This window comes from Nyctereutes procyonoides, unplaced genomic scaffold (assembly GCF_905146905.1).
Source record: "Nyctereutes procyonoides isolate TBG_1078 unplaced genomic scaffold, NYPRO_anot_genome, whole genome shotgun sequence".
NCBI lineage: Eukaryota > Metazoa > Chordata > Mammalia > Carnivora > Canidae > Nyctereutes > Nyctereutes procyonoides.
The window spans coordinates 13,706,784-13,730,396 of record NW_026575037.1 but is presented as its reverse complement, the minus strand read 5'-3'; the positions used below and the strand labels follow the sequence as shown (position 1 = coordinate 13,730,396).

General features: G+C 35.0%; 1 protein-coding gene across 2 annotated transcripts in view; it reads left to right on the top strand.

Moving 5' to 3' along the window:
* The window catches only part of TOR1AIP1 (torsin 1A interacting protein 1), a 43,080-nt gene extending 21,538 nt beyond the window's left edge, over positions 1-21,542 (top strand). For both annotated transcript variants that reach the window (XM_055319518.1, XM_055319519.1), the window contains exons 7-12: positions 1,865-1,918; positions 5,268-5,309; positions 5,884-5,952; positions 15,585-15,629; positions 15,991-16,047; positions 19,152-21,542. In XM_055319518.1, coding sequence (XP_055175493.1) covers positions 1,865-1,918; positions 5,268-5,309; positions 5,884-5,952; positions 15,585-15,629; positions 15,991-16,047; positions 19,152-19,939 — 1,055 coding nt within the window. In that variant the 3' untranslated portion in view covers positions 19,940-21,542. The remainder of the gene's footprint in view (positions 1-1,864; positions 1,919-5,267; positions 5,310-5,883; positions 5,953-15,584; positions 15,630-15,990; positions 16,048-19,151) is intronic.
* The last annotated feature ends 2,071 nt before the right edge of the window (positions 21,543-23,613 follow it).

The window sequence follows — 23,613 nt, the reverse complement described above, 5'->3', positions numbered from 1 at the left end:
CACCACTTTTTTTTTTTTAAGTCTCACCACTTTTTGAGAATTTCCATAATTCCTGTTTTACTTCATCATTCCATTTTAAAAATAAGCTCAAATCTGGTTTATGGGCATTGAGTATTCTTTATATTTCCCACCCTTCCTCATTTTCCCCCATTCTTTCTTGATACAGAAATACCAAAGAAGTTATGCACCATTTTAGCATAGTGGTTAAGAACATGGGCTCTTGAGCCAGAATCGCTGGGTTTTACTCCTCTACTACTAGGTTTGTGCCTTCAGGCCATTATTTAACTTCTGTGTTCCTCAGTTTCCTCATTTGGGGTTAAATTAACCTCATTAAGAGGTTAAATTCATTCACATGTGCAAGCACCTAGAAAGTACCTGTCATGTAGAAAACACTTAAATTAAGTGTTCTTATTAGTTTTGGTATATGTATACACAAAGCTCTAAAAATGAGAGACTGATTAAGCCATTCATATAGCCAATAGTTTAATGCCATTGTTACCAGCTTATAGCTCTTTGAAACTACATAAACCACAGGTTCTGTGATCCCTTTAGAATTCTAATAAATTTTCTTTTTTAAAAGATTTTATTTATTTATCCGTGAGAGATACAGAGAGAGGCAGAGAAATAGGCAGAGGGAGAAGGAGGCTCCCTGCAAGGAGCCTGATGCAGGACTCAATCCCAGGACCCTGGGATCACGACCTGAGCTTAAGGCAGATGCTCAACCACTAAGCAACCCAGGCGCACCTAAAATTCTATTAAATTCTTAGTGAAGCACACACCTGCATGCAGAAGAAAACTCTAAAGAACAAAAAGAGGAGCATGTTAAGAAGAATATAAATCTTCCTAGATTATTTTCTGGACTAATTATCAGTGAAGAGGTACAAGAAGAAACAAGTAAAAGGGAAAAAAAGAGAGAGAGAAAGAGAGAGACGCAAACCAAGAAACAGACTCTTAACTATAGAGAACAAACTGATAGTTGCAAGGGGGGTGGGAATGAGTGAAACAGGTGATGGGGATTAAGGGGTATACTTGCTGTGATGAACACTTGGGATTGTATGGAAGTACTGAGTACCTTAATTCTACCCCTGAAACTAATATTGTACTGTATGTTGACTAACTGGAATTTAAATAAAAACAAAACAAAAAAAAATCCATTGCAATGCAGGAAGAAAATATTAGAATTTTATGTATATCTATATTTATTTCATCCACTTAAGATGTCTATTTTTGTTTTATAATGCAACACATCAGTTAATATATTTCAGTAGTACATGTATATAATACATTTTAGAGATGGATGTTCAAATTTTTTTAGTAATAGGAATATGGTAACAAAAATATTTAGCTACCACCCCTGAATGTGTCAAATCCTTCTGCTTCCAAGGTAACAATCCGATCACTTTTGAACAGATTTAGTTATGATTTCCATTTTTATATGAAAACAAGTTTTTAAGGAAGAGTAGACTAAAATATATAATGTATTGACCACTTACAGGAAAAGTTTGAGACAAATGGATATTAATGATTTCAAGAAGATCCATTATGAACCTTAAAAATGTTCCCCAACTCAAAGCTTTTATTATCTCCCTTACCTCATGCTATGTTCTATGTCTTACATTTTTTTTTGCTTTAGAAAGTCATTAGGGAAAAGAGATAATTAAATAGTTCATTATTTTTTAGGTACAACATAACTCTTTAGAAACTTTTTAAAAATAAATTGTGCCCCCAAGTGTTGAATTCCCTGGAGTTTTATGGAATACTTTTGCTCTTTTGATTACACATTGTTCTCTTATAAAAATATGCATTTAAAAAGTATAATATACTTTATAGTGTACTATGTCTATTTTTGTTGTTGTTTTTTTAGATCAAACCACCAGATTATCAAGTCAATATCCAGAATCTTGGCAGTCATCACAAAGTAAGTAAAACCATGTCTTAAACTCTTAAAAGTCTGTGTGTGGTGTCAAATTATTTATTTATTTATTTATTTTTATTATTATTATTTTTTAATTTGTGATAGTCACACAGAGAGAGAGAGAGAGGCAGAGACATAGGCAGAGGGAGAAGCAGCCTCCATGCACCAGGAGCCTGACGTGGGATTCGATCCCAGGTCTCCAGGATCGCGCCCTGGGCCAAAGGCAGGCGCTAAACCACTGCGCCACCCAGGGATCCCCAAATTTTTTATTTTTTGAAGATTCTGTTTTCCTATTTAACATGAAGTTTTGAAAAAGAGGTATAGTGAATAAAACTCATCCAGCATCTTGAATTTGCTTCAACCCTGTACCCAAGCTTGAATTTGAATTTAAAAAACAAGAATCTGGGCAGCCCGGGTGGCTCAATGGTTTAGCACTGCCTTCAACCCAGGGTGTGATCCTGGAGACCCGGGATTGAGTCCGACATTTGGCTGCCTGCGTAGAGCCTGCTTCTCCCTCTGTCTGTGTCTCTGCTTCTCTCTCTCTCTCTCTCTCTCTCTGTTTCTCATGAATAAATAAATAAAATCTTTAATAAATAAAAATTAAAAAGAATCTGCATTCCATGACTTGTTGAATGTCCCTTGCTTCTCATATAAATTTGTTAGTGTTTTTAGTTTAACTTAATGTAGTTTGAGCCTATTTACATGGATATATTCTAATAAGGATATAAAATTTCATATATAGTATGATCTGAGCTCTAATACGAAAGTTTGGAAGATTGGAGGTACCTGGGTGGCTCAGTCGGGTAAGCATCTGCCTTGGGCTCAGGTCATGATCCTAGGGTCCTGAGATGGAGCCCCACATCAGGCTCCCTGCTCAGTGGGGAGCCTGCTTTTTCCCCCTCCTCCCCACTTGTGCACTCTGGCTTGTGCTCTCTGTCACTATCTCTGTCTCTCTCTCCAATTAATAAATAAAATCTTTAAAAAAAAAAAAAGCTTGGAAGGTTGAATAAATAAATAATAAACCAAGGTACAGAAAAAGTTAATGGTAAGCTAGGTAATAGGTATATAAAAATCTTACAGCCTTGCTTATAGTCTCGAAAATTCTCACTATGTTGAGAAAATATAACAAAAGGTTGGAAAGTAATATATTAAAGTGCTAATAACAATGATTTGTTTAGGATGGTAGAATAATTGGTGACATTTTCCTTCTGTATTTGGCTGATTATCTACAGTGGATATGTATTTTCTTAGGTTAAGCAGAAATGATACAGTTTTTTCTTTTTCATTTTTAAATCAAGTCCCAGGGATCCCTGGGTGGCTCAGCGGTTTAGCGTCTGCCCAGGCCTGATCCTGGAGTCCCAGGATCGAGTGCGACGTCAGGCTCCCTGCAGGGAGCCTGCTTCTCCCTCTGCCTGTGTCTCTGCCTCTCTCTGTGTCTCTCATGAGTAAATAAATAGAATGTTAATCTAAAATAAATAAATAAATCAAGTCCCAGAATTTGAGTTAATTATTAATCAACCTAAAATATCCTTGTATATGAAATATACAGGGACTTTTCTTTCCACATCACCTTTTTTGAAATATGAGATTGTTTTTAAAGAAAAAGTCTTTGGAAATCTGTTTTGTAATCATTGTGTTTATAGAATTCCACTCTATTTCACTTTATATATATTTAGTTTTTAGAAGGTTCTGGGTTTGAACTTAAAACTGATAAAAGCCACTGAGACACAAAAATAAATCTTGTGGAAAATTACTTGCTGAATCATCTTATATGTTTGCCTTTTGTTATTCTAAATCTTTGATTTTTGGAAGCTCTTAAAAGTATCTCGCTATATAAATTATGCTACATGCATAGAGTGGAATAATTTTTAGTTATGAAAAATGAATACTTTGTATACTAATGAATAGATGATCAAGATATATGTCCTCAAATCTAAGATGCCATTATTTTATGTATTACTAGAAAAACCATCTAGTTAAACTATGACATATCTTTGATTATAAGATACAGCCCTAAGTCAGAGGTGTTTTTTTAAAAAGTATTTCTTGGGGTTCCTGGGTGGCTCAGTCTGTTAAGGGTCTAATCTTGGTTTTGGCTCAGGTCATGATCTCAGGTTTGTGGGATCAAGCCCCCTGTTGGGCTCTGTACTCAGCAGAGTTTATTTGATGTTCTTTTCTTTTCCCTCTCCTTCCCCTTCTGCCCTTCCCTGCCACAGGTACACATGCACTCTCAAATAAATAAAATATTTTTTTAGAAAAAGTACTTATTTAAAAGCAACGAAACACATTTTAAGAAGCATGTATCTACTTTTTTAAAAAGTACTTTGTTGATAGAGACTGAGAACAAATCTGAAAGAATATTCCTGTGTCTTATTTACCATGGTATTCCTGCATGTAGTAGGCACTCAATAGATATTTATGAATTTTTAAGTCAGATATTTCTAGAACGTTGAATTTCTTTTCTTTTTTTTTAAAGATTTTTATTTTTATTTATTTATTCATGAGAGAGAGAGAGAGAGAGAGGCAGAGACACAGGCAGAGGGAGAAGCAGGCTCCATGCAGGGAGCCCGACGTGGGACTCGATCCCGGGTCTCCAGGATCCTGCCCTGAGCTGAAGGCGGCGCTAAACCATTGAGCCACCCAGGCTGCCCCAAACGTTGTATTTCTTTTACAACAAGCATATATTGCATTTGTATACAGAAGAAAAATTGAAAATTTACAGTGACACTTGTACTGATGGGTAGAACAGTAACTTTAGGGCAGATTTGATTTACTTTGCTATAATTGTTTGAAATTCATTTCTAATCATCCCATTGTATTCCTTTTACAGTTGTCCTTAGATACCATTTCAAAAGAAAAAGTAGCATCTTTCATAACAACTTTGAAATCTCTGCAATATTGCTTACATAGTATATATTAACATATATGACACCCTGAGTTTATATCTTATCCCTACTACCTCTAGATATGTAATCTTGGGCAAGTGATCAATTTCAGTGTCCTTATTTATAAAATAGAAATAATGGTATCAATCACATAAAGTGTGAGAATTAAGTAAAATTATACTTCATACCTGGTAAACATTCAGTACATACAACTATTATTTTTGATGGACTTGATCCTAAAATTGACTTATTATCCAATACTTGGATGGATACTTTGAAGTTTAGAAAAGAGAAAAAAAAAATGAATATAATGCATATGTTTGGGACGGCTGAAAGAAAGGTCTGATTTTTGTGGAGATTTTTTTGGTTTATAGTATCCATAGTATACAAGTAAAATGTCTGTGCAGTATCATCACTGTTCTTATTTCCAAGTATTGTATGAGCCTATCTCTGTTTTTTTCTTGTAGGTCGAAACTTCAAAACTTTTGATAAGCAAACTTCTGTGCTAAGTAAGTGATTGGTTGTCTGTTCTTTTATCAGTCAAGCAATTTTGACTTTGTCAAATTTAGATTTGAATAGGATTTAAGTTAAGTTTATTTTGCCATTTTTGCCTTTTAATCCCACCACACATTGGTACCAAACGTGTAATTATTCTGTGATATGGAAATGCGTTTAGGACTTTTACCTAAAGTAACTTATTTGCAAGAATAAATGATTGTTTTTTTTCTTCTTAAATAATATTGAAATTAAGTTCAAGTATTATTGAACTCAGTCATTCTCAGACCAGAACAAAGGACTTGTACATAGTTTTGTCTATTAGATGATTGTATTTTTATTTGCTGCCTGTTTTGCTGTAAGTAGTGGCTCATCCTTTACTGGTGTGATCCTTTAACCTTATCTTTTACTTCTGAACCTATTGCTTTTGTTGTTTTCCCCAACTTTGTTTTGGCTTTCTGATAGAATTACCTTGTAAATTTGTATGGTATATGTTTTCAAGGTTTGTGAAATGATATATGATATATGTATTTATATGTATATAAATATAAATATATCTATATATATGTATGTATGTATTTGCTTCAGGCTCAGCATATCCAAAAGAAACTCAGGAATGGTTTGAACAAACCACAAGAATAAGAACTACAACGCAAAGTAAGTTGATAAATCTCTACCTGTTACTGAAGTAATATAAAGTTTATTTGCTGTTTTTCTTTATTATTCAATATAGAAAAATATTCAGTTTTTGAGACAGGCATTTAGATTGTGATTTCATTAATAAAGAACAGCTATGATTACTATTTATTCCATCTGTTTGGAATAGCAGGAGATGGTCTGACTCTAAAGTGTAAATAGTGGTGTGAGAAAGCCAGTGAATGGGGATCCCTGGGTGGCTCAGCGGTTTGGCGCCTGCCTTTGGCCCGGGCACGATCCTGGAGTCCTGGGATCGAGTCCCGCGTCAGGCTCCCTGAATGGAGCCTGCTTCTCCCTCCTCCTGTGTCTCTGCCTCTCTCTCTCTCTCTCTCTCTCTCTCTCTCTCTCTCATAAATAAATAAATAAATAAATAAATCTTTAAAAAAAGAAAGAAAAGAAAGCCAGTGAATGATGGGTATAGACTTCACAAGTTGTCAGTTCTGTCTAGCAGCAGTCCAGTCCATACATAATCATGAAATTCTACTCTATTGACAGTACCTATTTTTTATTTGTAGCAGACTTGTTTACCCACTTAGAGCAACTCTCTTTGCCCACTATATTAAGTAATAAAGTATGAAATCTACAAATAGTATATTCATGTTTAGGATGGATTAAATGTCACAGAATTTAAGAAATATCATAGATAGATGTGGTGAAGTAATCATGCTTTGAATTCAGTATCTATCATAATTTCTGTAGCTGTGTCCACAATAAATTTTGGCTCTGTTTAAAAAAAAAAAACCTTAACCTTTATCCCTTCTTTACTCATCTAATCACAATAAATATCAAGATCATTAGGTATTCCCTTTTATTTAGATAATATAAAAATCCCTATCACATATCTCTTGCTCAAGAAGTGACTAACTGTAGGGGGATACCTGGCTGGCTCAGTCAGTAGAGCATGTGACTCGATCTCAGGGTTGTGAGTTCAAACTCCATGTTGGATGTAGAGATTACTTAAAAATAAAACCTTAACAAAAAAGGAGGGGGGGGCAAAATGACAGACTGTAATAAGACAAGATTATTTTGTGATAAACAAATCTCTATAGCTTTTATTTTTCCATCAGCAAAGTAGTGATGGTCACAATTCATTCTTTTCCACCAGTGAAGTTTTTTCCCACATGTGAGTTCTTCAGCTGTCTAAAACTGAAATAACATTCTGTCATTGCTTTATTGTTGGCTGTCATATTTATTTATTTATTTATTTATTTATTTATTTATTTATTTATTTATTTATTTATTTATTTATTTTTCAATTTGCCAACATAGAGCGTAACACCCAATGCTCATCCCATCAAGTGCCCCCCTCAGGGCCCATCACCCAGTCACCCCAACCCCCGCCCACCTCCCTTGCCACTACCCCTTGTTCGTTTCCCAGAGTTAGGTGTCTCTCAGTGTTAGCTGTCATTCTTAATGGTTGTATGTACCTTGCTATCAGAAAACCATTTCTTCTTACACTTTGCTCTTTCTGACCTATTGTAATTAGGAAGGCAAATATTAATTATTTAGCTTAGTAGGATTATATTTATAAAAAGTATCAAAAATTAAAGCCAGCTGGGTGGCTCAGTTGATTAAGTGCCTGAGTCTTAACTTTGACTCAGGTCATGATCTCAGGGTTGTAAGATTGAGCCCCAAGTCAGGCTCTGGGCTGGGTGTGGAACCTGCTTAAGATTCTATCTCTCTCTGCCCCCTACGTCTGCACTGTTCTCTCCCTCCCTCCATTTCTCGAAAAAAAAAAAATTTAAAACTTACTTTGTAGATCTGAGAAATAAACTCTCAGAAGCAAAAATGGATGAGTTTAAGTATATACACTATGAAAAGCTCAGAGACTTTTTATTTCTTAGTTCTTAACTATACATTCTGGGTAATTAATAACAGATAAATTTCTTCCAGATAAGTGAAGTATAGTACACATTGTCACCAAAAAATGTACCATTTTTATTTCCTCTGATAAGACACTGCAAATGCAAAGCGAAGGGAAAATAATTATATTAAAGATCTGATTGGAATGTAGAAATAGATAAATTGATAGCTAAGTCTTAGTACTTTATCTGTTTGCATCCCTATTTTGTCTTAGTGTACTTATTAAGACTTAAATAACTGTATACTGATTAATAGCCATCTACCATATAGAGAGAACTTTGAGAGTTATATAGAAATTACATACCAGAAATTTGCACAGTAAGGTGCAGATAACAGAATTTTTTAGACCTTTAACCACATGAGGACTAAGATAAAAACAGTGAGGGGATCCCTGGGTAGCTCAGCAGTTTAGCGCCGCCTTTGGCCCAGGACATGATCTTGGAGTCCCGGGATCGAGTCCCGCGTCGGGCTCCCGGCATGGAGCCTGCTTCTCCCTCCTCCTGTGTCTCTGCCTCTCTCTTTCTCTCTATATATCTATCATGAATAAATGAATGAATGAATACATAAATGAATAAATCTTTAAAAAAAAGATAACAGTGAACAGTGAAAAAATATTTTCAATAAAAGTGGAAGACTGCAGTGTTGTCATACAGCCTTATAGATTTCTCTCTTTCTTTTCTTTCTTTTCTTTTCTTTCTTTCTTTCTTTCTTTCTTTCTTTCTTTCTTCTTTCTTTCTTTCTTTCTTTCTTTCTGATTTTAGTCATGAGAGGCAGAGAGACAGAGACATAGGCTGAGGGAGAAGCAGGCTCCCTTTGAGGAGCCAGATGTGGGACTTGATCCCATGACCCTGGGATCAAAGGCTCAACCACTGAGCCACCCAGTGCTCCTAGATTCCTTTTCAATCCAAAATCATCTAAAAAATTGTTTGCTTGGCATTCTGAATTTCATAGTTCATTAAAGTTACATTTCTGCTTGCTTTAGTGAGAAAAAAATTCAGTTTTAGATTTAAGTGTTCAAGAATCTGGGATTTAAAAAAAAAATCTGGGATTTTAGGTCCTTATTGTCACCCAATGTTAGCACCAGTTCCCAGGTAGATAGATTCCAGTTTGGGTTTCTGCCTGTGTTCTAACCTTTTGGGGAAGATGGTACGACTGTCTATTTTTCCTATTTTCCAGTGTAATGATCAATGATAACAACTATGAAAGATTCATGCCATCCGCTCTTGACTTTTACAGAGTAATTGTTACTGTTACTCTTCAGACTAGAAAACCTCGAGCTTTATCTTTTAAAAAGTGGTGTGTGTGTGTGTGTGTGTGTGTGTGTGTGTGTGTGTGTTGTTTAAGGAATTTGTCACTATTTCTAATAATATTTTTAATAAGAGGGATAGAAATGATCTCTTAGAGAATGCTCACCTGAGCAATTTATAGCCTGTTAAGTTTGTTTGTATTCTGTGAATTTTATAAATATTACATGTTATATAATAACTTATTGAGCTATTATTCATCATTAAAATCATCATAGAAGAACACTTTCCAGAATTTTCATATATTATCTCATTTGATCTTTGCAACAAGGAGTAAGCTATTCAAGATAAGCATTATCTTGATGGATTTTTTTTCTAAGATAATTTTTCATACGGTCTTTCACTGTAGGTTCCTCTACTTGCCATGCTCATATAATAACTTTTTTAGTCCTTTTATTGAGGTATGATTGGCATACATTTAAAGTATACAACTCGATGTCTTTGGAGATCAGTATGCATCTTAAAAACCATAACACAATCAATGCCATAAGCGTATCACCTCCAAAAGTTTCCTCCCACCCATTTATTGATTGATTGAGTGAGTGAGTGTGTGTGTGTGTGTTTGTATGATAAGAGCACTTAACATAAGTTCTGTATTTGTAAATACACAGTAAAGTGTTGTTAGCTATAGGTCCTATAATTTATAGTAGATTTCTAGGACTTTTTCATCTTGTATAATTGAAACTTTGTACCCTTTAATACCTCCTCATTCCCCCCCTTCTCCCTCAACCACCATTCTACTCTCTGCTTCTGTGAATTGACTATTTTAGATTCTGCACAAAGTGAGTTGTCTGTCAGGACCTACAACTCTATAGTCTTATATGATGCAAAACATTGTAGATTTTATATGTATTATTAACACTTGACATTAAAGTGTTAATTGATAATTAACTTGATAATGTGAAAAAGGAGTATTTATTTACAGGTATAATGATTCATGAATTGATAATGAAGAAGCAGCATGTTTTATGGTAGCCTAGGATAGTTGATTTGATCGCTTCATAGTAGCCTAACCTATACACTAATAAATGGATCATTATAAAGCTTCCATAGCATACAGTATTATAGTCATATTCATGACACAGTATTGGGAATGTTGTTTCTTTTTAAAAAAACATTTACCTGTAATGATAGGCTGATAGTTTCTCTGGTTACTAAAGAGAAAGGTATACAGTATCCTATTTCCTTAAAAGCAAAGTAATGAAACAGTAAGAAAACTGACATTATTAATTTTATATTAAACATCACTCATATGCCTATATAAGGATAGGCTATCCTCTTCTATATGTAAGTCTTGCACACAATGCTCTACACAATGAATACTTGAAAGAGAAGATGATAACACAAAAACGTCTCCTACAATTCTTGCCATACAAGTATTAGATTTTTCACACTAATACAACAGATAGTTCATTAACTGTACAGCATGATGCTTATTTACTGTTCATTAAGTGGGAGTGCATCGTCATAAAGGTCTTCAACTTTGTCTTCTTTGTATTGAGTAGGCTGAGGAAGAAGAGGAAGGATTGGTCTTGCTGTCTTAAGGGTGGCAGAGGCTGAAAAGATGGAGAATGTGGAAGGGGAGGCATGTTCCAAAATATGTGATTTCTGTCTGACTTTTTTTTACCTTCTCATGTCTCTGAAAAATGTGTCTATATGGTACCAACTGTCTTCCACCATTTCCTTTAGTTTCAGTGCCTCTGTCATGAAAGGGTCCATGTTGTAAAAGAAGTTGAAGGCAGTCTTAAAATTGGAGTCCTTCTGCCAGATTATCTAATGTCAGTCTTTTTTTTCTGGCACTGCTTCTTCTAGGTCTTCTTCCTCAGTTCAGGAGCACTCATCTCTATCAAGTCATCTTCTCTTAATTCCTCTGGTGTGTCTATTTGCTCTTGAGTTTCTCTTAGATCCATATCATTTTTTTTAATTCCAGTATAATTAGCATACAGTGTTATATTAGTTTTACATGTACAGTATAGTGTGACTCAGCAGTTACTCAGTTTATCAAGGTAAGTAATACTCTTAATCCCCTTCACCTGTTTCACCCATCCTCCTACCCATCTCCCCTCTGGTAACCATCAGTTTGTTCTCTATATTTAAGAGTCTGTTTTTTATCCTTTTTCTTTTGTTTGCTTTCTTTGTTAAATTCCACATATGAGGGCAACCCCTGTGGCTCAGCAGTTTAGCGCCACCTTAAGCCCAGGGCGTGATCTGGAGAACCGGGGTCAAGTCCCACTTCGGGCTTCCTGCATGGAGCCTGCTTTTCCCTCTGCCTTTGTCTCTGTCTCTCTCTCTCTCTGTGTGTGTCTCTCATGAATAAATAAATAAAATCTTTAAAAAAAAAAAAGTTCCACATATGAGTGAAGTTATATGGTAGTGGTCTTTCTCTGATTTATTTCACTTAGCATTTTACCCTCTAGATTCATCCATGTTGTGCACATGGCCAGATTTCATTCGTTTTTATACACACACAGACACCACATCTTCTTTATCCATTCATCTATCAATGGACACAGACTACTTCTATAACTTGGCTATTGTAAATAATCCTGCAGTGAATATAGGGGTGCATGTATCTTTTCAAATTTGTATTTTCATATTCTTTGGGTAAATGCCCACTAGTGGAATTACTAGATCATGGGGTGGTAATTATTTTTAATTTTTGGAGGAACCTCCATATTGTTTTCCACAGTGGCTGCACCAGTTTGCATCTGCTTCCTACCAAATGTTTCCTACCATACAACAAGATTATTTTTCTCTACATCTATGCCAATAATTGTTTCTTTTTGTTGATTTTCACAATTCTGACAGATATGAGGTAATATCTCATTATGGTTTTAATTTGCATTTTCCCAATGATGAGTGATATTGAGCATCTTTTCTTGTGTCTGTTTGCATCTGTATGTCTTCTTTGTAGAAATACCTGGTTCATGTCATCTGCCCATTTTTAATTATATGATTTGTTTTTGTGTGTGTTGTAGAAGTTCTTTCTATATTTTAGATATTAACCCTTTATCAAATATGTCATCTGCAAATATTTTCTCCTATTTTGTAGGTTGTCTTTTAGTTTTCTTGATTATTTCCTTTGCTGTGCCAAAGCTTTTCATTTTGATGGAGTCCCAATAATTTATTTTTGCTTTTGTTTCCCTTGCCTCAATAAACAGATCTAAAAAAATGTTGCTACAGCTGATATCAGAGACATTACTACTTGTGCTCTTTTTTAGGATTTTATGGTTTCAGCTCTTACATTTAAGTCCTTAATTGATTTTGAGTTTATTTTTGTGTATGGTGTAAGAACGTGGTACAGTTTGATTCTTTGGCATGTAGCTGTCTGGTTTTCCCAGCATTATTTGTTGAAGAGACTGTCTTCTTCCCATTGCATGTTCTTGCCTTTGTCAAAGATTGACTATATAATCATGAGTTTATTTCTGAGCTCTTTATTCTGTTCCATTGATCTATATGTCTGTTTTTGTGTCAGTTCCATACTGTTTTGGTTACTATAGCTTTGTAGCATATTTGAATCTAAGATCCATATCTTGAAACCTCTCACCCCCTCCCTGGTTTGCCATATTCACGCTGTCTCATGATTTCCTTGATTGGCTCTGTTGTAAATCCTGTGAGGTCATATGTATCTGGACACCGTTTTCTCCAGCAGGAATTTATTGTTTGAGGTTTGATGGCTTTTTCTGTAAAAACTATGGCCTTATTAAAGTATACACTACCATTAATTTTATGCAATTATTATTTAATACCGCATCTTTATGTTTGTTTATATTTCTTTCAGCTGTGAATGGCACCATATACAATCGGTGTGTGTAAATTCTGATAAATTTTAACTTTCTGTAATTTGTGTGTATTTTATGGTAGCAAATGATAAAATAGTATCTACATATATTGTATGCATTCATGAAATACCTAGCTTTTTCTTAATGGCTTAAAATATTTCTAGGCTATGTAATTCAACTTTTGAGTTTTTTCAAATTGTTGCAAATCTTCAAAAAAAATTGTATTTTTTGTATTTATTTTAAAAAATCCACATATAAGTGGACCTGCAGAGTTCAAACCTATATTGTTCAAGGATTAACTGTATATACCACATTTTCTTTATCCATTCATCCATCAGGGAACATTTAGGTTGCTTCCATGTCTTGGCTATTGTGAATATTACTGCAGTGAGCATGGGCATACAGATATCTCTTCAAGATCCTGATTTCATTTCCTTTGGCTATATATTCAAAAGTAGGATTGCTGTATCATATGGTAGTTTCATTCTTCAGTTTCTGAGGAGCTTTCATATACTTTTCCATAGTGGCTGTAACAATTATATTCCTACCTACAGTATACAAGGGCTCCCTTTCTCCACATCCTCTGTACATACCTTGCTCTTGCTTTTTGGATAATCGCCATCCTAACAGGTGTGAGGTGTGATTTTAATTTAGCTCAACAATTTTTTAAGTGTGCTATAATCCCATGGTCTGTTTTTGCTTTTGTTGCCTGTGTTTTTGGTATCATATATAGGAAGTCATTGCCAAGGCCAGTGTCAGGAAGCCTTTTCTCTGTTTTTTTTCTGAGAGTTTTATGGTTTTGTTTTTATTGTTGTTTTTTAAGTTTTATTTATTTAAGCAATCTCCACACCCAGTATGCGTCTTGAACTCATGATCCCAAGATCAGTTGTCACACGCTCCTTCAACTGAGTTGCCCAGGCAACCCCCCCGTAGTTTTGGTTCTTGTGTTTAAGTCTTAAATCTATTTTGAGTTGACTTTTTGCGTATGATATGAGTCCAGTTTCATTCTTTTGCTTGTGAATATCCAGTTTTCTCAGCAGCATTAATTCAAGAGACTGTCCTTTCCCCATTGTTTATTCTTGGTACCCTTGTCGAAGATCAGTTGACCATATCTGCATGGATTTATTTCTGGACTCTGTTCTCTTCTGTTGGTCTCTGTCTGTTTTTATGCCAGTACAATACTGTTTTGATTAATCTAGCTTTATAATGTATTTTGAAGTCAAAGTGTAATGCCCCCCATCTCTGTTCTTCTTATTCAAAATTTCTTTGACTATTTGGAGTCCTTTGTGTTTCCTATGAATTTTAAGATTGTTTTCTATTTCTGTAAAAAATGCCATTGGAATTTTCATCGGTATTGTATTGAATCTTTAGATTGCTTTGGGTACAATAGACATTATAACAATATTAATTCTCCAATCTGTGAACATGAGTATCTTTCCATTTAGTTATGTCAGCTTTAATTTTTTTAGTGTTTTATAGTTTTCAGTGTACAAGTCTTTCACCTCCTTGGTTAAGTTTATTACTAAGTATTTTATTCTTTTTGATACTACTGTAAATGGGATTATTTTCTTAATTTTTTAAACTTTAAAATTTAAACTGTTCTCTGGGTTATGTAAGTATTATATTTGCTATATAATTATATTACTAGTATTATAAATATACTATATATTATAGTTCTATTGTAGTTAGGTGTTACATAAAATTATCTCATTTGATCTCTATATAATATATATTGCAATATTATCATATTATTATAGTTATATGTTATTATATTATAATAATATATATTATTTCATTTGATCTTTGCAACCATAGAGTAAGGTATTCAGGATAAAACATCACTTGATGGAATTTGTTTGTTTTAGTACTAGAGTTGTTAGCTTTGGTGGCCTAACTTAGAAGTTCCTTTTTTTTTTTTTTTTTTTTTTTTTACTTAGAAATTTCTAAATGATGTAATTTCCTAGGCTAAACAAGTAATTGTAAAACAATATGCCTTTAGAGTGAAGGTTGATGTCATTTTTGTTTCATTTGAAGTTTTTTTGTCATATGATCAAGAATAAGGCTATTTCTATATTTTAACAGTGCTAATTTTATACCTCCAGTTTAGTCCAGTGTTTCTCAAATGAAAGCTCTTGGTAAACACCAGGAAGGTCATTTATATATACGTAAGTTATAAAACTCCAGGCAAATGATAGATGGCAGTATTGTTAAATATAGGTCATATGAGTCAGTAACTTAGCCTCTCCACCTTCAAAACCACGTCCTTCTATTTCTTCTCTCTTTTATGTTAAAAATCTATGCTCATGTCAAGAAGGATGGAAGAGAAAAGGAAAGAGGATAGTTTTTGTTTGCTATCATTGCTAAAAACAATGATAGAAGTGGAGATTTGATGGAGTCATGAGAAAATTATTTTTGAAATCTGTTGTTTAACTACAAACCTAAATAAAACAGATTGTTGAAATGGTGAAAGTTTTTAATATAATTTTTAGAATATTACTGATATTTGAAATGATCAGAGGCACCAGAGTAAATATTTGAGTCAGTCTGAGGTAGAGAATAGTGAGGATTAAGATTGCATTTACCTTAAAACCACTTATCCAGGTAACTCATAATCCGTATTTTGTCCTTTTTTCCCCTCTTGCAGCATCATCACCAGGCAGGAGTCCAAAACATGGCAGTTTTTCAGATGGTATAACATGTCTTATTTTCTTTTAGTTGTACTTTTCTTTGGTCTCAACTTTGTGCCATAAGTTTCACTACTTCCATTAAATAATTTGAGTCAAATACTTTAAGGCTTTTTCATAAAACAAATGTATGAAGAGTATCCTTTATACTCTTGACACCATGACATGCTGTGAATAATTATGACAGAAATAACTCTTGAGTCTCAAGGAGCTGTCAGTCTAATGGGCACTTAGATCTGCTTTTTCTTCCGTTTCTGTCTGATTTCTGCCTTATATTCTCTTGGTGGAATTTGTATTTTCTTCCTCTGTTGGAAATACTTAAATTCTGAACCAGAAATTGATAGTCTTTATTACTCCTATCATTAGATGACAGCATTCAGAAATCAGAGCTTGGAAACAGGTCTCCGTCAACCTCCAGCCAACGTAAGTTTGTTCAGTTTTTATTAAGTGAGTTTTTAAAATTGGTCATTCTTAATTGTTTTAATTTTTTTGACAGCAAAAAACAAAAACAGTGCTATCTGAAGAATTGTACTGTAAGCACTTAAGAGGAAAAAGTACATATTTTACTAGCAGTGAAATTCTTTAAGGACAAACTATATGAAACAATATCTGGTTTTCCCCTTCACTTATTTATCCGTAAGTCCAAAAGTAAGTTAATAAGCAGAACTACTAATACTAATAACCAGGCGAACCTTGCTGAGTCAAAAGAAAGATGGCACATAACATGATGTAATAGGATTACCATGGGTTTGAGAGTCCGCAGACCTGTATTTGGATTAGATTGGACCACTTAACATAACCTCCTGTTAGAGCCTTGCAGCAAGTTTCTGTAATTCTCTAAGCCTATATATTATCCTTAGTGAATAAGAAGAAAATAACTTCACAGTCAATCTCACTTTGGTCTCAAAACTACTTTCTACTAGCAAAATTAATAAATACCTTAAAGAGCTTTTTTAAAAAAAAAATATGGGCTATACCTATCCATATTTACCTAGAAATTAAAGTTGAAAAATTGTAAAAATACCTATTTACTTTTAAATAATTTAGTAAGAATAGTGACAAATTGCTTATATTTTCTAATCTCTTTAATGTCTAGCTTAATAAAACAGAGCTGGATTCTCATATCTGCTTCTGTAGTCATCCTGTTACAGTATATAGTTTTGGTTGTGGTATATGTAAAACTCTAGCTTTATACAGATAATGTAGTTTTTAACAGTCTAAAGATAATTTTGGATATTCTCTTTTGATACTGTCCAAAATTCAACAAGTTACTTAAAATGTAAGATCTGAAACTATATTAATGAACTTTTTGTGTTTTGTTACATTAAAATTCAGTGGTCTTTCTTGTACTTTGAATGGAATATCATGCACTGATCATTTGGAAAATACTGGTTCACTAAGTTATGAAGATCTTCCAAATGTTGACACATTTGTCAAATAGAATAAAAGATCACATTTGTTGATATCACCACCAATCTCAAAACAAAACGTCTTGAAGGATTTGGGAGCTGTCAAGCTTATAGTGGCGGATACAATATTTCCATAATCCTAATTCTTACTTTAAACTCTGAATTTTCGGGGCACCTGGGTGGCTCAGTGGTTGAATGTGCCTTTGGCTCAGGTCGTGATCCCGGGGTCCCGGGATCGAGTACCGCATCGGGCTCCCTGCATGGAGTCTGCTTCTCCCTCTGCCTATGTCTCTGCCTCTCTCTCTGTGTGTCTCTCATGAATAAATAAATAAAATCTTTTTTTAAAGTTTTTTTTAAAAATTATAAATTTTATAATTGACAAAAAATATTGTCAGTTGTTTTCCTAGAAACAACAGACTCATTTTGTTCATTTTCAAGAAAATGTCTGCCAAATACTCAAGTCTGACTAACCATAGTTTGTCACTTGTTAAAAGTACTAGTTCAGCTCGACTCAGTTGCACAAAATTCTTTTCCTTGAGAAAACTGTGATTTGCTAGGCTTCAGAAGTGCTTTATGTATATTTCCCAGTTCTTCATATATTCCATTTGAGATTTGTACTCAAGGGTTGAATTTTAATAAGATGAATAATTTTAACTGCTTGATGAAGCAGTTTCACTGATAACTTTAAATTCTTGGCTATGAATACAAAGACTACATTAGCACTGTCCTGTGATTCTAAGTCATCAGTTGCTTTTCCCACCATGGCTTTGCACCATCAATCCAATGCAATGAAAATGATAGGAAAAATCAGTAAATCTTAGTGTTATGAGAATAGTTTTAACTTCAAGGACCCTCTTGGAAGGATCTTGAGGCACCCACCAATCACACTTTGAGAACTATTCCTCTAAAAGGTCCATGGTACAGGGCAGCCCCGGTGGCTCAGCGGTTTAGCGCCACCTTCGGCCCGGGGCGTGATCTTGGAGACGTGGGATCCAGTCCCACGTCAAGCTCCCTGCATGGAGCCTGCTTCTCCCTTCTCCCTCTGCCTGTGTCTCTGCCTCTCTCTCTCTCTCTCTCTCTCTCTCGTGTGTGTGTGTGTGTGTGTGTCTCATGAATAAATAAATTAAATATTTAAAAAAATAAAAATAAAAAATTCTAAATCTTTTTTTAAAAGTCCATAGTACAAATAAAATAGAAAGTATAAAAGTATTATTGTTGCTATCCTACTAAATGAAGTGGTACATGAGAAAGTGCTTATAAACTGAAAAGCACTAGATAAATGTAAATTGATATCATTATTGCCAATAATAATTAGAGATGAGTTGCGAGCTTGATTTTACTAGTGTTAGCTTGCATTCCACAGAAGAATGGACATCAGTGCAACTAAAGGGACAGCTACCTCCATATATTATATGGATGATGTTCACTTAGAGTGCATCCTTTTTTAATCCCTCTGTATACTTCAGAAACACTCCACCTTGGATAATAACCTGTATGAATTCTGAATGTCTAAATTAAAAAATATTTTATCGGGCAGCCCTGGTGGCCCAGCGGTTTAGCGCCGCCTTCGGCCCAGGCCTGATCCTGGAGACCCAAGATCGAGTCCTGCGTCGGGCTCCCTGCATGGATCCTGCTTCTCCCTCTGCCCGTGTGTCTGCCTCTCTCTGTCTCTCTCTCTCTCTCTCTCTCTCTGCCTCTCATGAATAAATAAATAAAGTAAAAAATAAATATTTTATCAATTGACCTTTTTATTGTTTACCTCCCAGATACTAGCAGTGGTAATGATAGTTTTGCTTTATAGATTATATATTATTTCTGACTTGCTTTGACACTTCATATATTTAAATTCTACTTTTTCCTCTAAGGCTTTTTATCATCTTGCCATTGAAGAGACACATACACCTAAAACCTATGGATGTGAAATTTTCTTAAATACATGTGAAGAACATTTCTTTAAGATAGTAAATTACCAGCTCCACTCTTTAAATTCCTTCCTCTCTTATCTAATATTTCTGAAGATTAATACTGATTTTAAAAGTCACTTGTTCTTGAATCTACGAAAATGGTATTTGAATCTGTTTGTTTGTTTGTTTGTTTGTTTGTTTGTTTCCTGAGCAGAAGTGACTGGACAACCCAAAAGTGCATCCTTTATCAAGATAAAGTGGTGGTGGCTAGCTGTTCTGATAGCTGCTTTTGTTCTTGGGAGTTTTTTGTACACTACTACTCCTGAGGTAGAAACCACTGCTGTTCAAGAATTCCAGAACCAGATGAAACAACTTATGAGTAAGTATCAAGGTCAAGATGAGAAACTGTGGAGAAGGAGCCTTACATTCCTTGAAAAACATCTTAATAGCTCCCAACCTCGGCCTCAGCCTGCCATCTTGCTGCTCACTGCTGCTCGAGATGCTGAAGAAGCACTTAGGTGTCTGAGCGAACAAATTGCGGATGCCTACTCTTCTTTCCGTAGTGTCCGTGCCATCCGGATTGATGGGGCGGGCAAAGCTACTCAAGACAGTGATATTGTCAAACAAGAGGTAGATTGGGAACTGAGCAACGGCTTCAAGAATGGCCAGAATGCAGCTGTGGTACACCGCTTTGAGTCACTGCCTGCAGGCTCTACTTTGATCTTCTATAAATATTGTGACCATGAAAATGCAGCCTTCAAAGATGTAGCCTTAGTCCTGACTGTCTTGTTGGAGGAAGACACACTGGGAACCAGTCTAGGCCTAAAGGAAATTGAGGAAAAAGTGAGAGATTTTCTCAAAGTCAAGTTCACCAACTCTGACACACCCAACTCCTACAAACATATGGACCCAGACAAATTAAGTGGACTCTGGAGCCGTATTTCTCACTTGGTCCTGCCTGTCCAACCTGAAAATGCCCTGAAAAGTGGCATCTGCTTATAAAGAGTGACAAAGGACAAAAATCATGTCTCAAGTTCTAAAAATTTTTCAGACTTTCTAACCAGCAACAGGATTCAGGGCTCTTTTTGAAAGAACTGTTTGTTTTTTTAAAGGAAGTTCTTATGTAAACATGGAATATCTAAATCATTTATTCAACTTAATTATCTGTTACTTGAGAGAATCATTTCCCTGTTTCCACTGAGATCTGTGTTAATGGTCTCTGAGGACTGTAAATCATATGCAGTCCCATAGAGGATCTGTTTAGATTCGGGGTTTGAGTCATTATTGCTATGGTATGACCAGACCAGGGTTGGGGGGTATTGGGCTCCTTCCTATGAATCCTCCCAATTTTTTAAGTTAGATTTTTCACAGAGTTTGCTATTAGTAAGACAGCTTTCTAAATACAGCCATGGGTTTTCCCATTTTGTTTTCTTTTACATCATTTAGGTGTAGATTCCTTACCTTCCCCTTACAGGAACAAGAGTAATGAAAGGTCATCTGAGTGTGTGTTTGGATTTTTTTTTCTTTGTTTTTGGAGGTCTGGAGAAGGAGTCAAGGGAAGAGAGAAATTGTGGAATGAGGAGGAAAGGGGGAAGAAGTCTTCAAGATGAAATTTAAAATAAGCCACTGAGACTTAGGTCACTCGAGCATAGCCATATGAACTCTATTCTCAGTGAATTCTATTGGGATTTGTTTTTCACATGTCCTTGTTTTCCTTTAAGAAATTTTTGGTCCTCCCAAGGATTTTGAAGCATGTATATTATAAGGTTTAACATATTTGTTCATTTGACTCTGAAGGGTGTGGTCAATTCAGAGCATTTTATTTTGGACATATCCTAAAGCCTTTGTTTTAAATTCAGAAATATAGTTGCCAGAATTGGTAAACCATTGGTCAACCAGCTTTCCTGGACTGTCAAAGAAGGATTTGATTTTCTACGTGCAGTTTTAAAGTCTTTTAATGACGCTCTTATGACAAATGTAAAGATTCACTGTGCACATGATGAATCTTATTAAGAGTGTCTCAAGCCAAAAAGAAAGTGAACTTTACCATATGTGAAGAATGTCGAAATGTACTATTGTGCATTCCTGTACTACTGTTGCATTTCAAGTGTCACCTTGCTTCTGTAATTAAGCTTTCTCATTTATCGATTGCTTGGTTTTTCTTAATATCTTAAGATTCCAGATCCACCTTGTTTTGTTTTGTTTTTATTGTCTACAAACCTTCAAGTGAAAATACTGGTTTTAGAATACTAGAGGCAGTCATTGGCTTTATCATTTACCTTTTGAGGATCCCATGCCTGATAGTGTGGAGTGTGGTCTGGTTTCTTCCAACTAGGACAACCAGTATTCATAAATTGATACCCTTTATTGAAACTTGCTCCTGACTATCAGGAGTCAGGCCATCTGATTTATAGATGATTCTAAAACAAGAGTTTTTGAAAAAGCTTATTTTATACACATATATTATATGGAGAAACAAATGTTTTTATTAAATGTTTCTCTGACCAAAATAATTTTAAAGAAATAAATGTTACTTATATCTTTCAGGAAAAATAATTGTAGCAGGTGATCTGTAAATGACTTTAGAAGCTTATTTTAGTAATTTAAATAAACTTACTTTCTTGGTTTGTATTCTGTGTGTTGTAAACTTAATGATTCATAGTCCTTTTTTTCCCAGTTAATCCTAGAATTTTTCTTTACACTTGAACAATTCTAGTAACTTCTGAGAAAAACAAAGGCCAAAGAATTGGAGCCATTCACAAGTATATTGGTTAAAAATATAATTACCACGCTTTTCTGTTTCATGCAGGTATTTTGAATTATTATATTGGAATTAATTTAGATTTTCTTGACTTGGCAAAAGAATCTATCTACAGCATTGTTTCTCAAATTTTGCCTTCTCACCTCGCTAAAGAGCCTTTTTAGATATTTTTTCCCTAATTGTACTCCCTTGAAATTCTAATACCACACATATACTATATATCTGTTTACTATATATCTTTTTGTCCTTTAAACATAAGAAGAATAAGATTTTTTGCCTTCTAAGAACCAATATTTGTCCCCACTGAGAACACATGCTCAAGAACATCTGTATTGTATCTATTTGCCTTTTTTTAAAGATTTTATTTATTTATGAGAGAGATCACGAGCAATGGAGAGGGGTAAGGAAAAGAAGATTCCCCTCTGAGCAGGGAGCCCAATGCAGGACTTGATCCCACAACCCTGGAATCGTAACCTAAGCCAAAGTCAGACACTTAACCAACTGAGCCACTCAGGCACCCAAGAACATCTGTATTTTTTATCACTGCTGCCTGAAACATTCTATTTTCTGTTTATGTTATTATCCTTTTGAAAGGGAAATTTTAATAAGTCATGAGCTTGAAAATAGAAACTAGGGTTTATAGAAATTAGGTATATTGTAACTTTAGGTGGTAACACTGGTCCAGGGAAAACCACAACGCAGTACTAGTCTTACAGATTTCTAGAAACTTAATTTGCTTCCCTTCTTCTAATGACATATTTAGGGAAGTTTTCTAAACCTCCCATTCTCAAAACAAAGATTGGAAGTAAACTTGATTTTCATTCTATGAAGAGAACTGTAACTTGTTTGCATAGTTCATGCCATTAGTTTATACCTAAAGGTATAAAATCCAGTTTCCCTTTGATCTTAGGTCTTTGGAAAGTGGCTTTATTGTTTTATTTTAAAGATTTCATTTATTCATGAAAGACACAGAGAGAGGCAAAGACATAAGCAGAGAGAGAAGCAAGCTCCATGCAGGGAATCCTATGTGGGACTCAATCCCTGGATTCTAGGATCATGCCCTGAGCTGAAGGCAGACGCTCAATGGCTGAGCCACGCAGGCGTCCCGGAAAGTGGCCTTTATGTTGGCGATGTAAGGAAGCATTTCTATTGAATGGATAATGGATTATCCTGCTATATTGTCTTCATCAAGGTCATAGAGTAAGATTTTATGAGGATTCTACTGGCATTAGCCACCTGGGAAGAAGATAATAGTCCTGAGTAGGAAAACAAGGTAAGAATGTTGCCATCAGCTAAAAGAAAACTGCAATGAAGATCTTTCTTTGTCCTGGATTCAGAAAAGTCCTGGGTGCTTGCAGGCTTCTGGGGATTGTAGGGAAGATAGCCTGTCACCTGAGCAGAACTAGGCAGAAACCACCCCTCACCATTGACATATTGTGCCCTCCTCTTTTGCACATTCTTAGATACTTCTGGAATATTTCCTCCTTTCTTGCCCCCCCCCCTTCCCCAGTTTTATGCTCTGCTCTTCTTATTTGTCTATTCTTCAGGGCTCAGTTTCTTAGGCAGAACTTCTCTGAAACCTTCACTAGTTTCTTTCCCCCAATACTGATTTATATGCCCCGTTTTTATGCTCTCATTCATCGTGTGTACCCTGACAGTAGTTAGCACACTCCACATTACCATACACCTCTTGAGAGCAAGAGAGTGTCATCAGTATATGCACAAGTATATGCACAAGTATATGCACCATATAGACTGCTCAAACATTTGTCAAAAACTGTACCTTGTTAGCTAAAATAAGTAAGTTGCATCTTCCTACCTTACTTGCATTTTCTGTTATTCCTGAGCCTTTTTCTGAAGCTATCTATTCAGCCTCAATTCAGTAGTGCTATGAGTGATTTAAGGAAGAGGACGA